A 16,106-nucleotide genomic window follows, 5' to 3' on the forward strand; every position below is an offset into this window, starting at 1 on the left:
CAATAAACCCCCTTCAGAGGATATTAACCCTGGATCCTATCAAGGTATAAAGGAGCCACACTGTGACCCTGTTATAGCATTTTATATGTAAAAATTGAAACAATCTTACCTCCGGGATCCATGCTGTGGAACAGAACACATCCTCTCAAGTGTGAGTCTTATAGTAGCACTCCTGACATGGACTTGAGTGAAAGAAAGCAGGAAGTTAAACTCGTCAACACTGATTGCTTAGGAGACGTTAGCAGTAGTCTGGATGGTTTCGCAGAAAAAAACTTTCCCTGCATCTCCAGACCTATCTCGAAAGGCAGATACCCTTTTACGGACACTCTGAATCTACTGACACATCTCTGCCACCTACTAACATGATGAAAGGCAAAGAATGACTGGGGTAATGAGGAAGTGGGAGCGATATTTAAGCTTTTGGCTGGGATATCTTTGCCTCCTCCTGGTGGCCAGGTGTTTTTTTCCCAACAGTAAGGAATGAAGTCGTGGACTCTCCCTATCTTAGGAAGGAAATAAATGGTATTCTAAATTTTAAAGGAACCTGATTTACCTTCTTCCACTCTAAATTTAGAACAACCTTTATACCCCACGAACTTTATTGCTACACATCTAATTTTTCACAAGGCAGCTGCATTGATAATGTATAAAATTATGGTGTACCGATGTGAAAAAAGACTGCACTTGAAAAATTAATAGTAGAACAAAATTAAAGAGAATAAGCAACAGAATTTAGAGTATAATTTCTTTATTACACTTTCCAGAAAATCTTACAAATTCCACAAAAAATATTCAGTGCATTTAGCTAAGAAAAAAACATTGTAATTACTCACCATGTACATAAGAATATCTCTAATCATTACCATAGCAGTCTGATGGTCATTCCAAGCTTGATTAAGCGTTTGCAAGAAGTTATTATTTAGAGAGTTTAAAACGTCTTCACGCACCTATGAAAAAAATAAAATATAGAAATGTTACCTATACAGCTGCTAAAGCTGAATCACATTTGAGACAAAGATGCAATAAGAAAATGATACCTATACATATGTGCTTAAAGCAAGAAGGTTAAACAGCTAAAAAAAAAAAAAAGCCTTGTTTGCTGCAATTGTTTTTCAACAGCGAAAACTCCACCCATCACTTATTGTGGCTAGACAAGGTCAGTATGCTAGTTTGACAAAGGGAATATATACATGTATGGGAGCGCTCAAAGGCTAAATATAAAAGAAGCTAAAAAACAGGCTTAAAAGACAATATAAAGGTGCTAAATGCTGCAATAAAATGCTAAAAGCAACAAACATTAAATAATGGTTTATTAACTAAATAAAAACTAAATCAGACGTCTCCAATAGTACATATTAAAACATATAATAGCGCAATACAAGGGGGAACGTGTATGACTAATGGGGAATATTGCCACCACTAAAGTCCTAAATCACAATCCACACCTGCAGGTGATATAAACATTAATTATGCTTACCTGATAATTTAATTTCCATCTGTGGGAGGAGAGTCCACTGCATCATTCATTACTAGTGGTTAAGAACCTGGCCACTAGGAGGAGGCAAAGACACCCCAGCCAAAGGCTTAAAGGGACATTAAACCCACATTTTTTCTTTCATGATTCAGATGGAGAATACCATTTTAAACAACTTTCAAATTTACTTCTCTTATCTAATTTGCTTCATTATCTTGATATTATTTCATGAAAAGCATATCTAGATAGGCTCAGTAGCTTCTGATTGGTGGCTGCACAAAGACGCCTCGTGATTGGTTTACCCATGCGCACTGTTATTTATTTAACAAAAGATATCTAAAGAATGAAGCAAATTAAAGAATAGAACTAAATTGGAATGTTGTTTAAAATTGTATTTTCTATCTGAATCATGAAAATTTTTGGGGGGGTTTAATGTCCCTTTAAATACCTCCCCCACTCCCCTCATCCCCCAGTCATTCTGCCAACAAAACAAGGAACAGTAGGAGAAATATCAGGGTATAAATGGTGCCAGAAGAATAACATTAAATTTAGATCCGCACACCAGAGCAAATAGGCGGGAGCAGTGGACTCTCTTCCCACAGATGGAAATTAAATTATCAGATAAGCATAATTTACGTTTTCCATCTTAATGGGAGGAGAGTCCACCGCTTCATTCATTACTTGTGGGTAAATGGGTAAAAAGGAGGCAGAAAAGGAGGCAAAAAGGAGGCAGACCCTATACTGAGGGCAACACAGCCTGCAAAATCTTTCTCCCAAACACAGCTTCCGCCGAAACAGACATCAAATTTGTAAAACTTTGTAAAAGCATGTAAGGACCACCAAGTAGCCGCCTTACAAATCTGCACCACAGAGGGCTTGTTCTTAAAGGCCCAAAAAAAGGCCACAGCTCTAGTTGAGGAGACGTAATCCTCTGAGGAGGCTTATGTCTTGCTGTCTCATAGGCCAAACGGATAACGCTCCTCAACCAAAAAGACAGAGAAGTGGAAGAGGCCATTTGCCCTCTACGCTTCCCTGAATACACCACAGTCTGTCTGAAATCTTTTGTGGCCTGAAGATAAAACTTCAAAGCTCAACCACATCCAAGTTATGCAGTAACCTTTTCTTAGACAAAGAAGGGTTAAGACACAAGGAAGGAACTACGATCTCCTGATTGATGTTACCATCCGACACCACTTGGGGAAGAAATCCCAACCTAGTGCAAAGCACAGCTTTATCAGCGTGAAAAACCAGGCAAGGGGGTTTAGATTGCAAGGCCACTAACTCAGAGACCCTGCGAGCCGATGCAATAGCCAGAAGAAATAGAACCTTCCAGGAAAGAATCTTAATGTCAAGCGCATGCATAGGCTCAAACGAAGCCCTCTGCAAAACCTTAAGAACCAAGTTTAAACTCCAAGGCGGAGCAGAATTTCTAATGACAGGTCTGATCCTAGACAGAGCCTGAACAAAGGACTGAATATCAGGATTCTCCGCTAGCTTCTTGTGTAACAGCACCGTCAACGCTGAAATATGTCCCCTTAAGGAACTGGCGGCAAGACCCTGAATCCTGGATACCCTAACCTTGTGCAAGGAATATCCACGTTCCTCGCACCAGGATAAGTAGATCATCCACACATTATGATAGATGAACGAGTGACCGACTTCCTGGCCTGGATGAGAGTATCAATTACTCTCTCAGAAAAACCTCTTAGCCAAAACTAGGAGTTCTATTTCCATGCAGTCAGCCTCAGAGAATCAACATTTTGGTGCAGGAAGGGACCCTGAACCAGCAGATCTTTGCGCCAAGGTAACCTCCATGGAGGAGACGATGACATCCTCACCAGATTCGCAAACTACACCTTCCATGACCACAACGGAGCAATCAGAATGGTCTAAGCTTGCTCCTGTTTGATGCGGGCCACCACTCGAGGAAGAAATGGCAACGGTGGAAATATGTAAATTTGGTTGAACTCTCAAGGCACTGTTAAGGCATCTATCAGCTCTGCCTGTGGGTCGATGGACTGCGACCCGTATCTGGGTAGCTTGAAGATGAGTCTGGACGCCATGTGGTCCATCTCTGGCGTCTCCCATTTGTTGCAGATCTCCGCAAACACCTCGGGATGGAGAGACCATTCCCCCGGAAAAAAACTACTGTCTGCTGAGAAAATACTCTTCCCAGTTGTCCACACCCGGAATGTGGATTGCTGAGAGCGAACAATTGTGGGTATCTGCCCATACCAGAATCCGAGATACTTTCCTCATGGCTAGGGAGCTTTTCGTTCCCCCCTGATGGTTTATGTAAGCCACCGAGGTAATGTTGTCCGACTGGAATCTGATGAATCGGGACCACCACAGGTAGGGCCAAGCCCTCAGAGAGTTGAATATTGCTCGAGGTTCCAGAATATTTATTGGTAGAGTCGACTCCTCTCGTCCTGTGCCCTTCTGGCACCCCAAACAGCTCCCCATCCTGATAGACTTGCGTCCGTGGTCACAATCTCCCAAAATGGTCTCAAGAAAGATGTCCCCTGGGACAACTGTCCCGGACGGACCCACCAAGAGAGGGATTCCCTCGCTCGATTGTCCAGAGAGATCTGCTGGGATAGATCTGAGAGATCGCCGTTTCATTGCCTCAACATGCAAAACTGCAGAGATCTTAGAAGAAACCTGGCGAATGGAATGACATCTATGCTGGATACTATGAGCCCAATCAAATCCATACACCTGGCAACAGATGGCCTTAAGGAGGACTGAAGGGCAAGACAGCTGGACACAATCTTGGAAAGTCTCTGATCTGTCAAGAATATCTTCATAGATATGGAATCTATTATCATACCCACGAACTCCACCCTGTTGCTGGGAAACGGAGAACTCTTTCATTCGTTTATCTTCCATCCATGGAATCGAAGGAGAAGAGCATTTGAATGGTCCTCCGTCAGATTGCAGGACGGAGCCTGGACTAGAATATTGTCCAGATAAGGAGCTATGGCAATATCTCTGGCTCTCGCTAACGCGAGCAGCACCCCCAGAACTTTCGTAGAGATTCTTGGGGCAGTCGCCAGACTGAACAGTAGGACCACAAACTGGAATTGTTGATCCAGAAATGCGAATCTTAGGAACCCGACGTGGGCCTTGTGGTTTGGCACATGAAGGTAGGCGTCCTTCAAGACTATTGTCGTCATAAATTGCCCCTCGAACTGTGGCAGGATCGATCTGATCGTCTCCATTTTGAACGATGGAATGGACAGAAACTTGTTTAGGCACTTTAGGTCCAGAATTGGGAAAAACTTGCACTCCTCCTTTGGGACCACGAGAAAGTTTGAATAGAACCCTAGCCCCCTTTCTGCTAGAGGTACTGGAACAATTACTCAGAGATAAAAGATCCCTCATGCACTCTAGAAAGGAATCTCTCTTCTCTGGTCTTGAGGAAAGGTTTAATAGGAGGAATCTGCCACTGGGCGGAAGACTCCTGAACCCTATCCTGTAAGCCTGGGTGATAGACCTCCAGAACCCAAAGATCCTGGACGTCTCTTATCCGAGCCTATGCGAACAGAGATAGTCGGCCCCCTACATCGCAATAAACCTAATAACCTATTAACTCCTAAACCGCCAAACCCCCACAACACAAATAACTAATTTAACTGCTAAGCCCCCTAACCTAAAAAACCCTAAATTAACCCCAATGACATAAAATCAAAAAAACTAAGTTACAATTAACCCCTTAATGACACACGTCGTACAGGGTACGGTCATACACAAACTGGTCTTTAAAGACCAGCGACGTACCCTGTACGTCGTTAGGGGTTTAAAGCAGCTGGAAGCGATCCTGATCGCTTCCAGCTGCTTTCAAAGTATTGCTGTGATGCCTCGATATTGAAGCATCACTGCAATATTTATTTTGGCACACCGATGCAGAGAGGGCCACTCTGTGGCCCTCTCTGCATCGGCCAGCGATGGTGCCGATCATTGGTGGGTGGGAGCAGCTGCAGGTAGGTGGGAGGCCCATCGCTGGACTAGTTCCGGCAAGGTGGGCGTGAGTGTGCGCGCGTGCACGAGGCGCGCATGCGTGTGCACGAGGGGCGTGCACAATCACTCTTATTTATGGGAGAGGGAGAGGTAAAATATTTCTTTGTAAAGGGGATCTGGGAGGGGTAGGAGGTACTATATTGAGGGGGGGCAGCTACACTACAGAAAAAGGGGGTTAAATGAAAACAAAATTAAAAAAGCACATTTTTTTTAAGAAATTGGGTACTGGCAGGCAGCTGCCAGTACCTAAAATGGCCACAAATCGGAAGAGGGGGGAGGTAAAGAGAGCTGTTTGGGGGGGGGGGGAATAGTGTAGGTTGGGGGGTTAGGGGGGGAACCTACACTGCAGAAACTATGAATTTCAGCTTTTATTTTAGTACTGGCAGACAATTTTGGGATGGGGGAGGGAATAGAGCTGTTTGTGAGGGGTCAGGGAGGAATCAGGGGGGAATGACTGATCTCTACACTAAAGCTAAGGTTAACCCTACAAGCTACCTAATTAACCCCTTAACTGCTGGGCATAATACAAAGAGTGGTGCGCAGGGACATTTAGCTGCCTTCTAATTATCAAAAAGCTATTTAAAAGCCGTATATGTCTGCTATTTCTGAACAAAGGGGATCCCAGAGAAGCATTTACAACCATTTGTGCCATAATTGCACAAGCTAATTGTAAATAATTTCAGTGAGAAACCTAAAGTTAGTGAAAAAGTTAGCTTTTTTTTTTTTATTTGATCGCATTTGGCGGTGAAATGGTGGCATAAAATATACCAAAATGGGCCTAGATCAATACTTTGGGTTGTCTACTACACTAAAGTTAAAATTACCCCTACAAGCTACCTAATTAACCCCTTCACTGCTAGACATAATACACCTTCTAATTACCAAAAAGCAACGCCAAATCCATATATGTCTGCTATTTCTCAAGAAAGGGGATCCCAGAGAAGCATTTACAACCATTTGTGCCATAATTGCACAAGCTGTTTGTAAATAATTTCAGTGAGAAACCTAAAGTTTATGAAAAAGTTAGTGGAAAAGTTAGTGATTTTTTTATTTGATTGCATTTGGCAGTGAAATGGTGGCATGAAATATACCAAAATGGGTCTAGATCAATACTTTGGGTTGTCTACTAAAAAAAACATAATTCATGCTTACCTGATAAATTTATTTCTCTTGTGATGTATCGAGTCCACGGATTCATCCTTACTTGTGGGATATTCTCCACCCCTACAGGAAGTGGCATAGAGAACACCCACAGCAGAGCTGCCTATATAGCTCCCCCCTTAGCTCCACCCCCCAGTCATTCGACCGAAGGCTAGGAAGAAAAAGAAAAAACCATAGGGTGCAGTGGAGACTGAAAGTTTTAAAATAAAACAGAATTTATGTTTACCTGATAAATTACTTTCTCCAACGGTGTGTCCGGTCCACGGCGTCATCCTTACTTGTGGGATATTCTCTTCCCCAACAGGAAATGGCAAAGAGCCCAGCAAAGCTGGTCACATGATCCCTCCTAGGCTCCGCCTACCCCAGTCATTCGACCGACGTTAAGGAGGAATATTTGCATAGGAGAAACCATATGATACCGTGGTGACTGTAGTTAAAGAAAATAAATTATCAGACCTGATTAAAAAACCAGGGCGGGCCGTGGACCGGACACACCGTTGGAGAAAGTAATTTATCAGGTAAACATAAATTCTGTTTTCTCCAACATAGGTGTGTCCGGTCCACGGCGTCATCCTTACTTGTGGGAACCAATACCAAAGCTTTAGGACACGGATGAAGGGAGGGAGCAAATCAGGTCACCTAAATGGAAGGCACCACGGCTTGCAAAACCTTTCTCCCAAAAATAGCCTCAGAAGAAGCAAAAGTATCAAACTTGTAAAATTTGGTAAAAGTGTGCAGTGAAGACCAAGTCGCTGCCCTACATATCTGATCAACAGAAGCCTCGTTCTTGAAGGCCCATGTGGAAGCCACAGCCCTAGTGGAAGGAGCTGTGATCCTTTCAGGAGGCTGCCGTCCGGCAGTCTCGTAAGCCAATCTGATGATGCTTTTAATCCAAAAGGAGAGAGAGGTAGAAGTTGCTTTTTGACCTCTCCTTTTACCAGAATAAACAACAAACAAGGAAGATGTTTGTCTAAAATCCTTTGTAGCATCTAAATAGAATTTTAGAGCGCGAACAACATCCAAATTGTGCAACAAACGTTCCTTCTTCGAAACTGGTTTCGGACACAGAGAAGGCACGACTATCTCCTGGTTAATGTTTTTGTTAGAAACAACTTTTGGTACGTAAAACCACCTTATCTGCATGGAACACCAGATAAGGAGGAGAACACTGCAGAGCAGATAATTCTGAAACTCTTCTAGCAGAAGAAATTGCAACCAAAAACAAAACTTTCCAAGATAATAACTTAATATCAACGGAATGTAAGGGTTCAAACGGAACCCCCTGAAGAACTGAAAGAACTAAGTTGAGACTCCAAGGAGGAGTCAAAGGTTTGTAAACAGGCTTGATTCTAACCAGAGCCTGAACAAAGGCTTGAACATCTGGCACAGCTGCCAGCTTTTTGTGAAGTAACACAGACAAGGCAGAAATCTGTCCCATCAAGGAACTTGCAGATAATCCTTTTCGAAGGAAGGATAGAATCTTAGGAATCTTAACCTTGTCCCAAGGGAATCCTTTAGATTCACACCAACAGATATATTTTTTCCAAATTTTGTGGTAAATTTTTCTAGTTACAGGCTTTCTGGCCTGAACAAGAGTATCAATAACAGAATCTGAGAACCCTCGCTTTGATAAGATCAAGCGTTCAATCTCCAAGCAGTCAGCTGGAGTGAGACCAGATTCGGATGTTCGAACGGACCTTGAACAAGAAGGTCTCGTCTCAAAGGTAGCTTCCATGGTGGAGCCGATGACATATTCACCAGATCTGCATACCAAGTCCTGCGTGGCCACGCAGGAGCTATCAAGATCACCGACGCCCTCTCCTGATTGATCCTGGCTACCAGCCTGGGGATGAGAGGAAACGGCGGGAATACATAAGCTAGTTTGAAGGTCCAAGGTGCTACTAGTGCATCTACTAGAGTCGCCTTGGGATCCCTGGATCTGGACCCGTAGCAAGGAACCTTGAAGTTCTGACGAGAGGCCATCAGATCCATGTCTGGAATGCCCCACAGTTGAGTGATTTGGGCAAAGAGTTCCGGATGGAGTTCCCACTCCCCCGGATGCAATGTCTGACAACTCAGAAAATCCGCTTCCCAATTTTCCACTCCTGGGATGTGGATTGCAGACAGGTGGCAGGAGCGAGTCTCCGCCCATTGAATGATTTTGGTCACTTCTTCCATCGCCAGGGAACTCCTTGTTCCCCCCTGATGGTTGATGTACGCAACAGTCGTCATGTTGTCTGATTGAAACCGTATGAACTTGGCCCTCGCTAGCTGAGGCCAAGCCTTGAGAGCATTGAATATCGCTCTCAGTTCCAGAATACTTATCGGTAGAAGAGATTCTTCCCGAGACCAAAGACCCTGAGCTTTCAGGGATCCCCAGACCGCGCCCCAGCCCATTAGACTGGCGTCGGTCGTGACAATGACCACTCTGGTCTGCGGGAGGTCACCCCTTGTGACAGGTTGTCCAGGGACAGCCACCAACGGAGTGAGTCTCTGGTCCTCTGATTTACTTGTATCTTCGGAGACAAGTCTGTATAGTCCCCATTCCACTGACTGAACACACACAGTTGTAATGGTCTTAGATGAATGCGCGCAAAAGGAACTATGTCCATTGCCGCTACCATCAAACCTATCACTTCCATGCACTGCGCTATGGAAGGAAGAGGAACGGAATGAAGTATCCGACAAGAGTTTAGAAGTTTTGTTTTTCTGGTCTCTGTCAGAAAAAACATAATTTATGCTTACCTGATAAATTCCTTTCTTCTGTAGTGTGATCAGTCCACGGGTCATCATTACTTCTGGGATATTACTCCTCCCCAACAGGAAGTGCAAGAGGACTCACCCAGCAGAGCTGTACATAGCTCCTCCCCTCTACGTCACTCCCAGTCATTCGACCAAGGACCAACGAGAAAGGAAAAGCCAAGGGTGAAGTGGTGACTGGAGTATAAATTAAAAAATATTTACCTGCCTTAAAAACAGGGCGGGCCGTGGACTGATCACACTACAGAAGAAAGGAATTTATCAGGTAAGCATAAATTATGTTTTCTTCTGTTAAGTGTGATCAGTCCACGGGTCATCATTACTTCTGGGATACCAATACCAAAGCAAAAGTACACGGATGACGGGAGGGATAGGCAGGCTCTTTATACAGAAGGAACCACTGCCTGAAGAACCTTTCTCCCAAAAATAGCCTCCGATGAAGCAAAAGTGTCAAATTTGTAAAATTTGGAAAAAGTATGAAGCGAAGACCAAGTTGCAGCCTTGCAAATCTGTTCAACAGAGGCCTCATTCTTGAAGGCCCAAGTGGAAGCCACAGCTCTAGTAGAATGAGCTGTAATTCTTTCAGGAGGCTGCTGTCCAGCAGTCTCATAAGCTAAACGAATTATGCTACGAAGCCAAAAAGAAAGAGAGGTAGCGGAAGCTTTTTGACCTCTCCTCTGCCCAGAGTAAATGACAAACAGAGAAGACGTTTGTCGAAATTCCTTAGTTGCCTGTAAGTAAAATTTTAGAGCACGGACTACATCCAGGTTGTGCAGTAGACGTTCCTTCTTTGAAGAAGGATTTGGGCATAAAGAAGGAACAACAATCTCTTGATTGATATTCCTGTTAGTAACTACCTTAGGTAAGAACCCAGGTTTAGTACGCAGGACTACCTTATCCGAATGAAAAATCAAATAAGGAGAATCACAATGTAAGGCTGATAATTCAGAGACTCTTCGAGCCGAGGAAATAGCCATTAAAAATAGAACTTTCCAAGATAACAACTTTATATCAATGGAATGAAGGGGTTCAAACGGAACGCCCTGTAAAACATTAAGAACAAGGTTTAAACTCCATGGTGGAGCAACAGTTTTAAACACAGGCTTAATTCTGGCCAAAGCCTGACAAAAAGCCTGGACGTCAGGAACTTCTGACAGACGTTTGTGTAACAGAATGGACAGAGCTGAGATCTGTCCCTTTAATGAACTAGCAGATAAACCCTTTTCTAAACCTTCTTGTAGAAAAGACAATATCCTAGGAATCCTAACCTTACTCCAAGAGTAACCTTTGGATTCACACCAATATAGGTATTTACGCCATATCTTATGGTAAATCTTTCTGGTAACAGGTTTCCTAGCCTGTATTAAGGTATCAATAACTGACTCAGAAAATCCACGTCTTGATAAAATCAAGCGTTCAATTTCCAAGCAGTCAGCTTCAGAGAAGTTAGATTTTGATGTTTGAAGGGACCCTGTATCAGAAGGTCCTGTTTCAGAGGTAGAGACCAAGGTGGACAGGATGACATGTCCACCAGGTCTGCATACCAAGTCCTGCGTGGCCACGCAGGTGCTATTAGAATCACTGATGCTCTCTCTTGTTTGATTCTGGCAATCAATCGAGGAAGCAACGGGAAGGGTGGAAACACGTAAGCCATCCTGAAGTCCCAAGGTGCTGTCAGAGCATCTATCAGGACTGCTCCTGGATCCCTGGATCTGGACCCGTAACGAGGAAGCTTGGCGTTCTGTCGAGACGCCATGAGATCTATCTCTGGTTTGCCCCAACGTCGAAGTATTTGGGCAAAGACCTCCGGATGAAGTTCCCACTCCCCCGGATGAAAAGTCTGACGACTTAAGAAATCCGCCTCCCAGTTCTCCACTCCCGGGATGTGGATTGCTGACAGGTGGCAAGAGTGAGACTCTGCCCAGCAAATTATCTTTGATACTTCCATCATAGCTAGGGAGCTTCTTGTCCCTCCCTGATGGTTGATGTAAGCTACAGTCGTGATGTTGTCCGACTGAAACCTGATGAACCCCCGAGTTGTCAACTGGGGCCAAGCCAGGAGGGCATTGAGAACTGCTCTCAATTCCAGAATGTTTATTGGCAGGAGACTCTCCTCCTGACTCCATTGTCCCTGAGCCTTCAGAGAATTCCAGACGGCACCCCAACCTAGAAGGCTGGCGTCTGTTGTTACAATTGTCCAGTCTGGTCTGCTGAATGGCATCCCCCTGGACAGATGTGGTCGAGAAAGCCACCATAGAAGAGAATTTCTGGTCTCTTGATCCAGATTCAGAGAAGGGGATAAGTCTGAGTAATCCCCATTCCACTGACTTAGCATGCACAGTTGCAGTGGTCTGAGGTGTAAGCGTGCAAAGGGTACTATGTCCATTGCCGCTACCATTAAGCCGATTACCTCCATGCATTGAGCCACTGACGGGTGTTGAATGAAATGAAGGGTGCGGCAAGCACTTTGAAGTCTTGTTAGCCTGTCCTCTGTCAGGTAAATCTTCATTTCTACAGAATCTATAAGAGTCCCCAGGAAGGGAACTCTTGTGAGTGGAACGAGTGAACTTTTCTTTTCGTTCACCTTCCATCCATGTGACCTTAGAAATGCCAGCACTAACTCTGTATGAGACTTGGCAGTTTGAAAGCTTGAAGCTTGTATCAGAATGTCGTCTAGGTATGGAGCTACCGAGATTCCCCGCGGTCTTAGTACCGCCAGAAGAGCACCCAGAACCTTTGTGAAGATTCTTGGAGCTGTAGCCAATCCGAATGGAAGAGCCACAAACTGGTAATGCCTGTCTAGGAAGGCAAACCTTAGGTACCGATAATGATCTTTGTGAATCGGTATGTGAAGGTAAGCATCTTTTAAATCTACAGTGGTCATGTATTGACCCTCTTGGATCATAGGTAAAATTGTCCGAATAGTCTCCATCTTGAACGATGGAACTCTTAGGAATTTGTTTAGGATCTTTAAGTCCAGGATTGGTCTGAAAGTTCCCTCTTTTTTGGGAACCACAAACAGATTTGGATGGATTACTCCCATTAACAAGAGCTCTTGTACGCAGCGTAGAAACGCCTCTTTCTTTGTCTGGATTGTTGACAATCTTGACAGATGAAATCTCTCTCTTGGAGGAGAGTATTTGAAGTCCAGAAGGTATCCCTGAGATATTATCTCTAGCGCCCAGGGATCCTGAACATCTCTTGCCCAAGCCTGGGCGAAGAGAGAAAGTCTGCCCCCCACTAGATCCGATCCCGGATCGGGGGCCCTCAATTCATGCTGTTTTAGGGGCAGCAGCAGGTTTCCTAGTCTGCTTGCCCTTGTTCCAGGACTGGTTAGGTTTCCAGCCTTGTCTGTAGCGAGCAACAGCTCCTTCCTGTTTTGGTGCAGAGGAAGTTGATGCTGCTCCTGCTTTGAAATTACGAAAGGAACGAAAATTAGACTGTCTAGTCTTGGCTTTGGCTTTGTCCTGAGGCAGGGCATGGCCTTTACCTCCTGTAATGTCAGCGATAATCTCTTTCAACCCGGGCCCGAATAAGGTCTGCCCTTTGAAAGGTATATTAAGCAATTTAGACTTAGAAGTAACATCAGCTGACCAGGATTTTAGCCACAGCGCCCTGCGTGCCTGAATGGCGAATCCTGAATTCTTCGCCGTAAGTTTAGTAAGATGTACTACGGCCTCCGAAATGAATGAATTAGCTAGTTTAAGGACTCTAAGCCTGTCCGTAATGTCGTCCAGAGTAGCTGAACCAATGTTCTCTTCCAGAGACTCAATCCAGAATGCCGCTGCAGCCGTGATCGGCGCAATGCATGCAAGGGGTTGCAATATAAAACCTTGTTGAACAAACATTTTCTTAAGGTAACCCTCTAACTTTTTATCCATTGGATCTGAAAAAGCACAGCTATCCTCCACCGGGATAGTGGTACGCTTAGCTAAGGTAGAAACTGCTCCCTCCACCTTAGGGACCGTTTGCCATAAGTCCCTTGTGGTGGCGTCTATTGGAAACATATTTCTAAATATCGGAGGGGGTGAGAACGGCACACCGGGTCTATCCCACTCCTTAGTAACAATTTCAGTAAGTCTCTTAGGTATAGGAAAAACCTCAGTACTCGTCGGTACCGCAAAATATTTATCCAACCTACACATTTTCTCTGGTATTGCAACTGTGTTACAATCATTCAGAGCCGCTAACACCTCCCCTAGTAATACACGGAGGTTTTCCAGTTTAAATTTAAAATTTGAAATATCTGAATCCAGTCTGTTTGGATCAGAACCGTCACCCACAGAATGAAGTTCTCCGTCCTCATGTTCTGCCACCTGTGACGCAGTGTCTGACATGGCCCTAATATTATCAGCGCACTCTGTTCTCACCCCAGAGTGATCACGCTTACCTCTTAGTTCTGGTAATTTAGCCAAAACCTCAGTCATAACAGTAGCCATATCCTGTAATGTGATTTGTAATGGCCGCCCAGATGTACTCGGCGCTACAATATCACGCACCTCCCTCTGAGCGGGAGATGTAGGTACTGACACGTGAGGCGAGTTAGTCGGCATAACTCTCCCCTCGTTGTTTGGTGAAATTTGTTCAATTTGTACAGATTGACTTTTATTTAAAGTAGCATCAATACAGTTAGTACATAAATTTCTATTGGGCTCCACTTTGGCATTGCAACAAATGACACAGGTATCATCCTCTGAATCAGACATGTTTAACACACTAGCAAATAAACTTGCAACTTGGAAATACAATTCAATTAGAATAATATTAAAATGTACTGTGCCTTTAAGAAGCACAGAAGATCTATGACAGTTGAAAATTAATAAATTGAAACAGTTATAGCCTCAATCCTTGTAAACAACACAACTTTAGCAAAGGTTTAATCCCATTAGCAAAGATAACAAATTCTGAAAGCAGGAAACAAATTACAGAATAAACGTTTTTTATCTCAGTCAAACTATAATTCTCACAGCTCTGCTGAGAGAAATTACCTCCCTCAAAATAAGTTTTGAAGACCCCTGAGCTCTGTAGAGATGAACCGGATCATGCAGGGAATACAATGAGTTGCTGACTGAAATATTTGATGCATAGAAAAAGCGCCAAAAAACGGCCCCTCCCCCTCACACACAGCAGTGAGGGAGAACAGAAACTGTCAGAAAAACAGATTAAGCAACTGCCAAGTGGAAAAATAGTGCCCAAACATTTATTCACACAGTACCTCAGCAAATGAAAACGATTTTACATTCCAGCAAAAACGTTAAACATAATCTCTAGTTATTAAACAGCTTTATGTATTTCTTACAGTGTAATTCTAGTGAAGTACCATTCCCCAGAATACTGAAGTGTAAAGTATACATACATGACATTATATCGGTATGGCAGGATTTTCTCATCAATTCCATTGTCAGAAAATAAAAACTGCTACATACCTCTATGCAGATTCATCTGCCCGCTGTCCCCTGATCTGAAGTTTACCTCACTCCTCAGATGGCCGAGAACAGCAATATGATCTTAACTACTCCGGCTAAAATCATAGCAAAACTCTGGTAGATTCTTCTTCAAACTCTGCCAGAGAGGTAATAACACACTCCGGTGCTATTTTAAAATAACAAACTTTTGATTGAAGATATAAAACTAAGTATAATCACCATAGTCCTCTCACACATCCTATCTAGTCGTTGGGTGCAAGAGAATGACTGGGAGTGACGTAGAGGGGAGGAGCTATGTACAGCTCTGCTGGGTGAGTCCTCTTGCACTTCCTGTTGGGGAGGAGTAATATCCCAGAAGTAATGATGACCCGTGGACTGATCACACTTAACAGAAGAAATCCTCATTTCTAAGGAGTCTATTATTGTTCCCAAGAAGGGAACTCTTGTCAACGGAGATAGAGAACTCTTTTCCACGTTCACTTTCCATCCGTGAGATCTGAGAAAGGCCAGGACTATGTCCGTGTGAGCCTTTGCTTGAGGAAGGGACGACGCCTGAATCAGAAAGTCGTCCAAGTAAGGTACTACAGCAATGCCCCTTGGTCTTAGCACCGCCAGAAAGGACCCTAGTACCTTTGTGAAAATCCTTGGAGCAGTGGCTAATCCGAAAGGAAGCGCCACGAACTGGTAATGCTTGTCCAGGAATGCGAACCTTAGGAACCGATGATGTTCCTTGTGGACAGGAATATGTAAATACGCATCCTTTAAATCCACCGTGGTCAAGAATTGACCTTCCTGGATGGAAGGATTGTTCGAATGGTTTCCATTTTGGACGATGGAACCTCGAGAAACTTGTTTAGGATCTTGAGATCTAAGATTGGTCTGAACGTTCCCTCTTTTTTGGGAACTACGAACAGATTGGAGTAGAACCCCATCCCTCGTTCTTTTAATGGAACAGGATGAATCACTTCCAGAAGATAACCTTGGGAGACTATTTCTAGCGCCCAAGGATCCAGAACATCTCTTGCCCAAGCCTGAGTGAAGAGAGAGAGTCTGCCCCCCACCAAATCCGGTCCCGGATCGGGGGCCCGCATCTCATGCTGTCTTGGGAGCAGTGGCAGGTTTCTTGGCCTGCTTTCCTTTGTTCCAGCCTTGCATTGGTCTCCAGGCTGGAGTGGCTTGAGAAGTATTACCCTCCTGCTTAGAGGACGTAGCACTTGGGGCTGGTCCGTTTCTGCGAAAGGGACGAAAATTAGGTTTATTTTTGG

The 16,106-nt window shown here is 44.1% G+C and overlaps 1 protein-coding gene across 1 annotated transcript in view; it reads right to left on the reverse strand.

Moving 5' to 3' along the window:
- The window catches only part of CUL3 (cullin 3), a 483,186-nt gene that overhangs the window by 296,357 nt on the left and 170,723 nt on the right, over positions 1–16,106 (reverse strand). Inside the window, exon 2 of the mRNA XM_053709974.1 lies at positions 834–947. Within this exon, the coding sequence (XP_053565949.1) occupies positions 834–947 (114 nt within the window). The remainder of the gene's footprint in view (positions 1–833; positions 948–16,106) is intronic.

Source organism: Bombina bombina, chromosome 4, assembly GCF_027579735.1.
Source record: "Bombina bombina isolate aBomBom1 chromosome 4, aBomBom1.pri, whole genome shotgun sequence".
Classification (NCBI taxonomy): domain Eukaryota; kingdom Metazoa; phylum Chordata; class Amphibia; order Anura; family Bombinatoridae; genus Bombina; species Bombina bombina.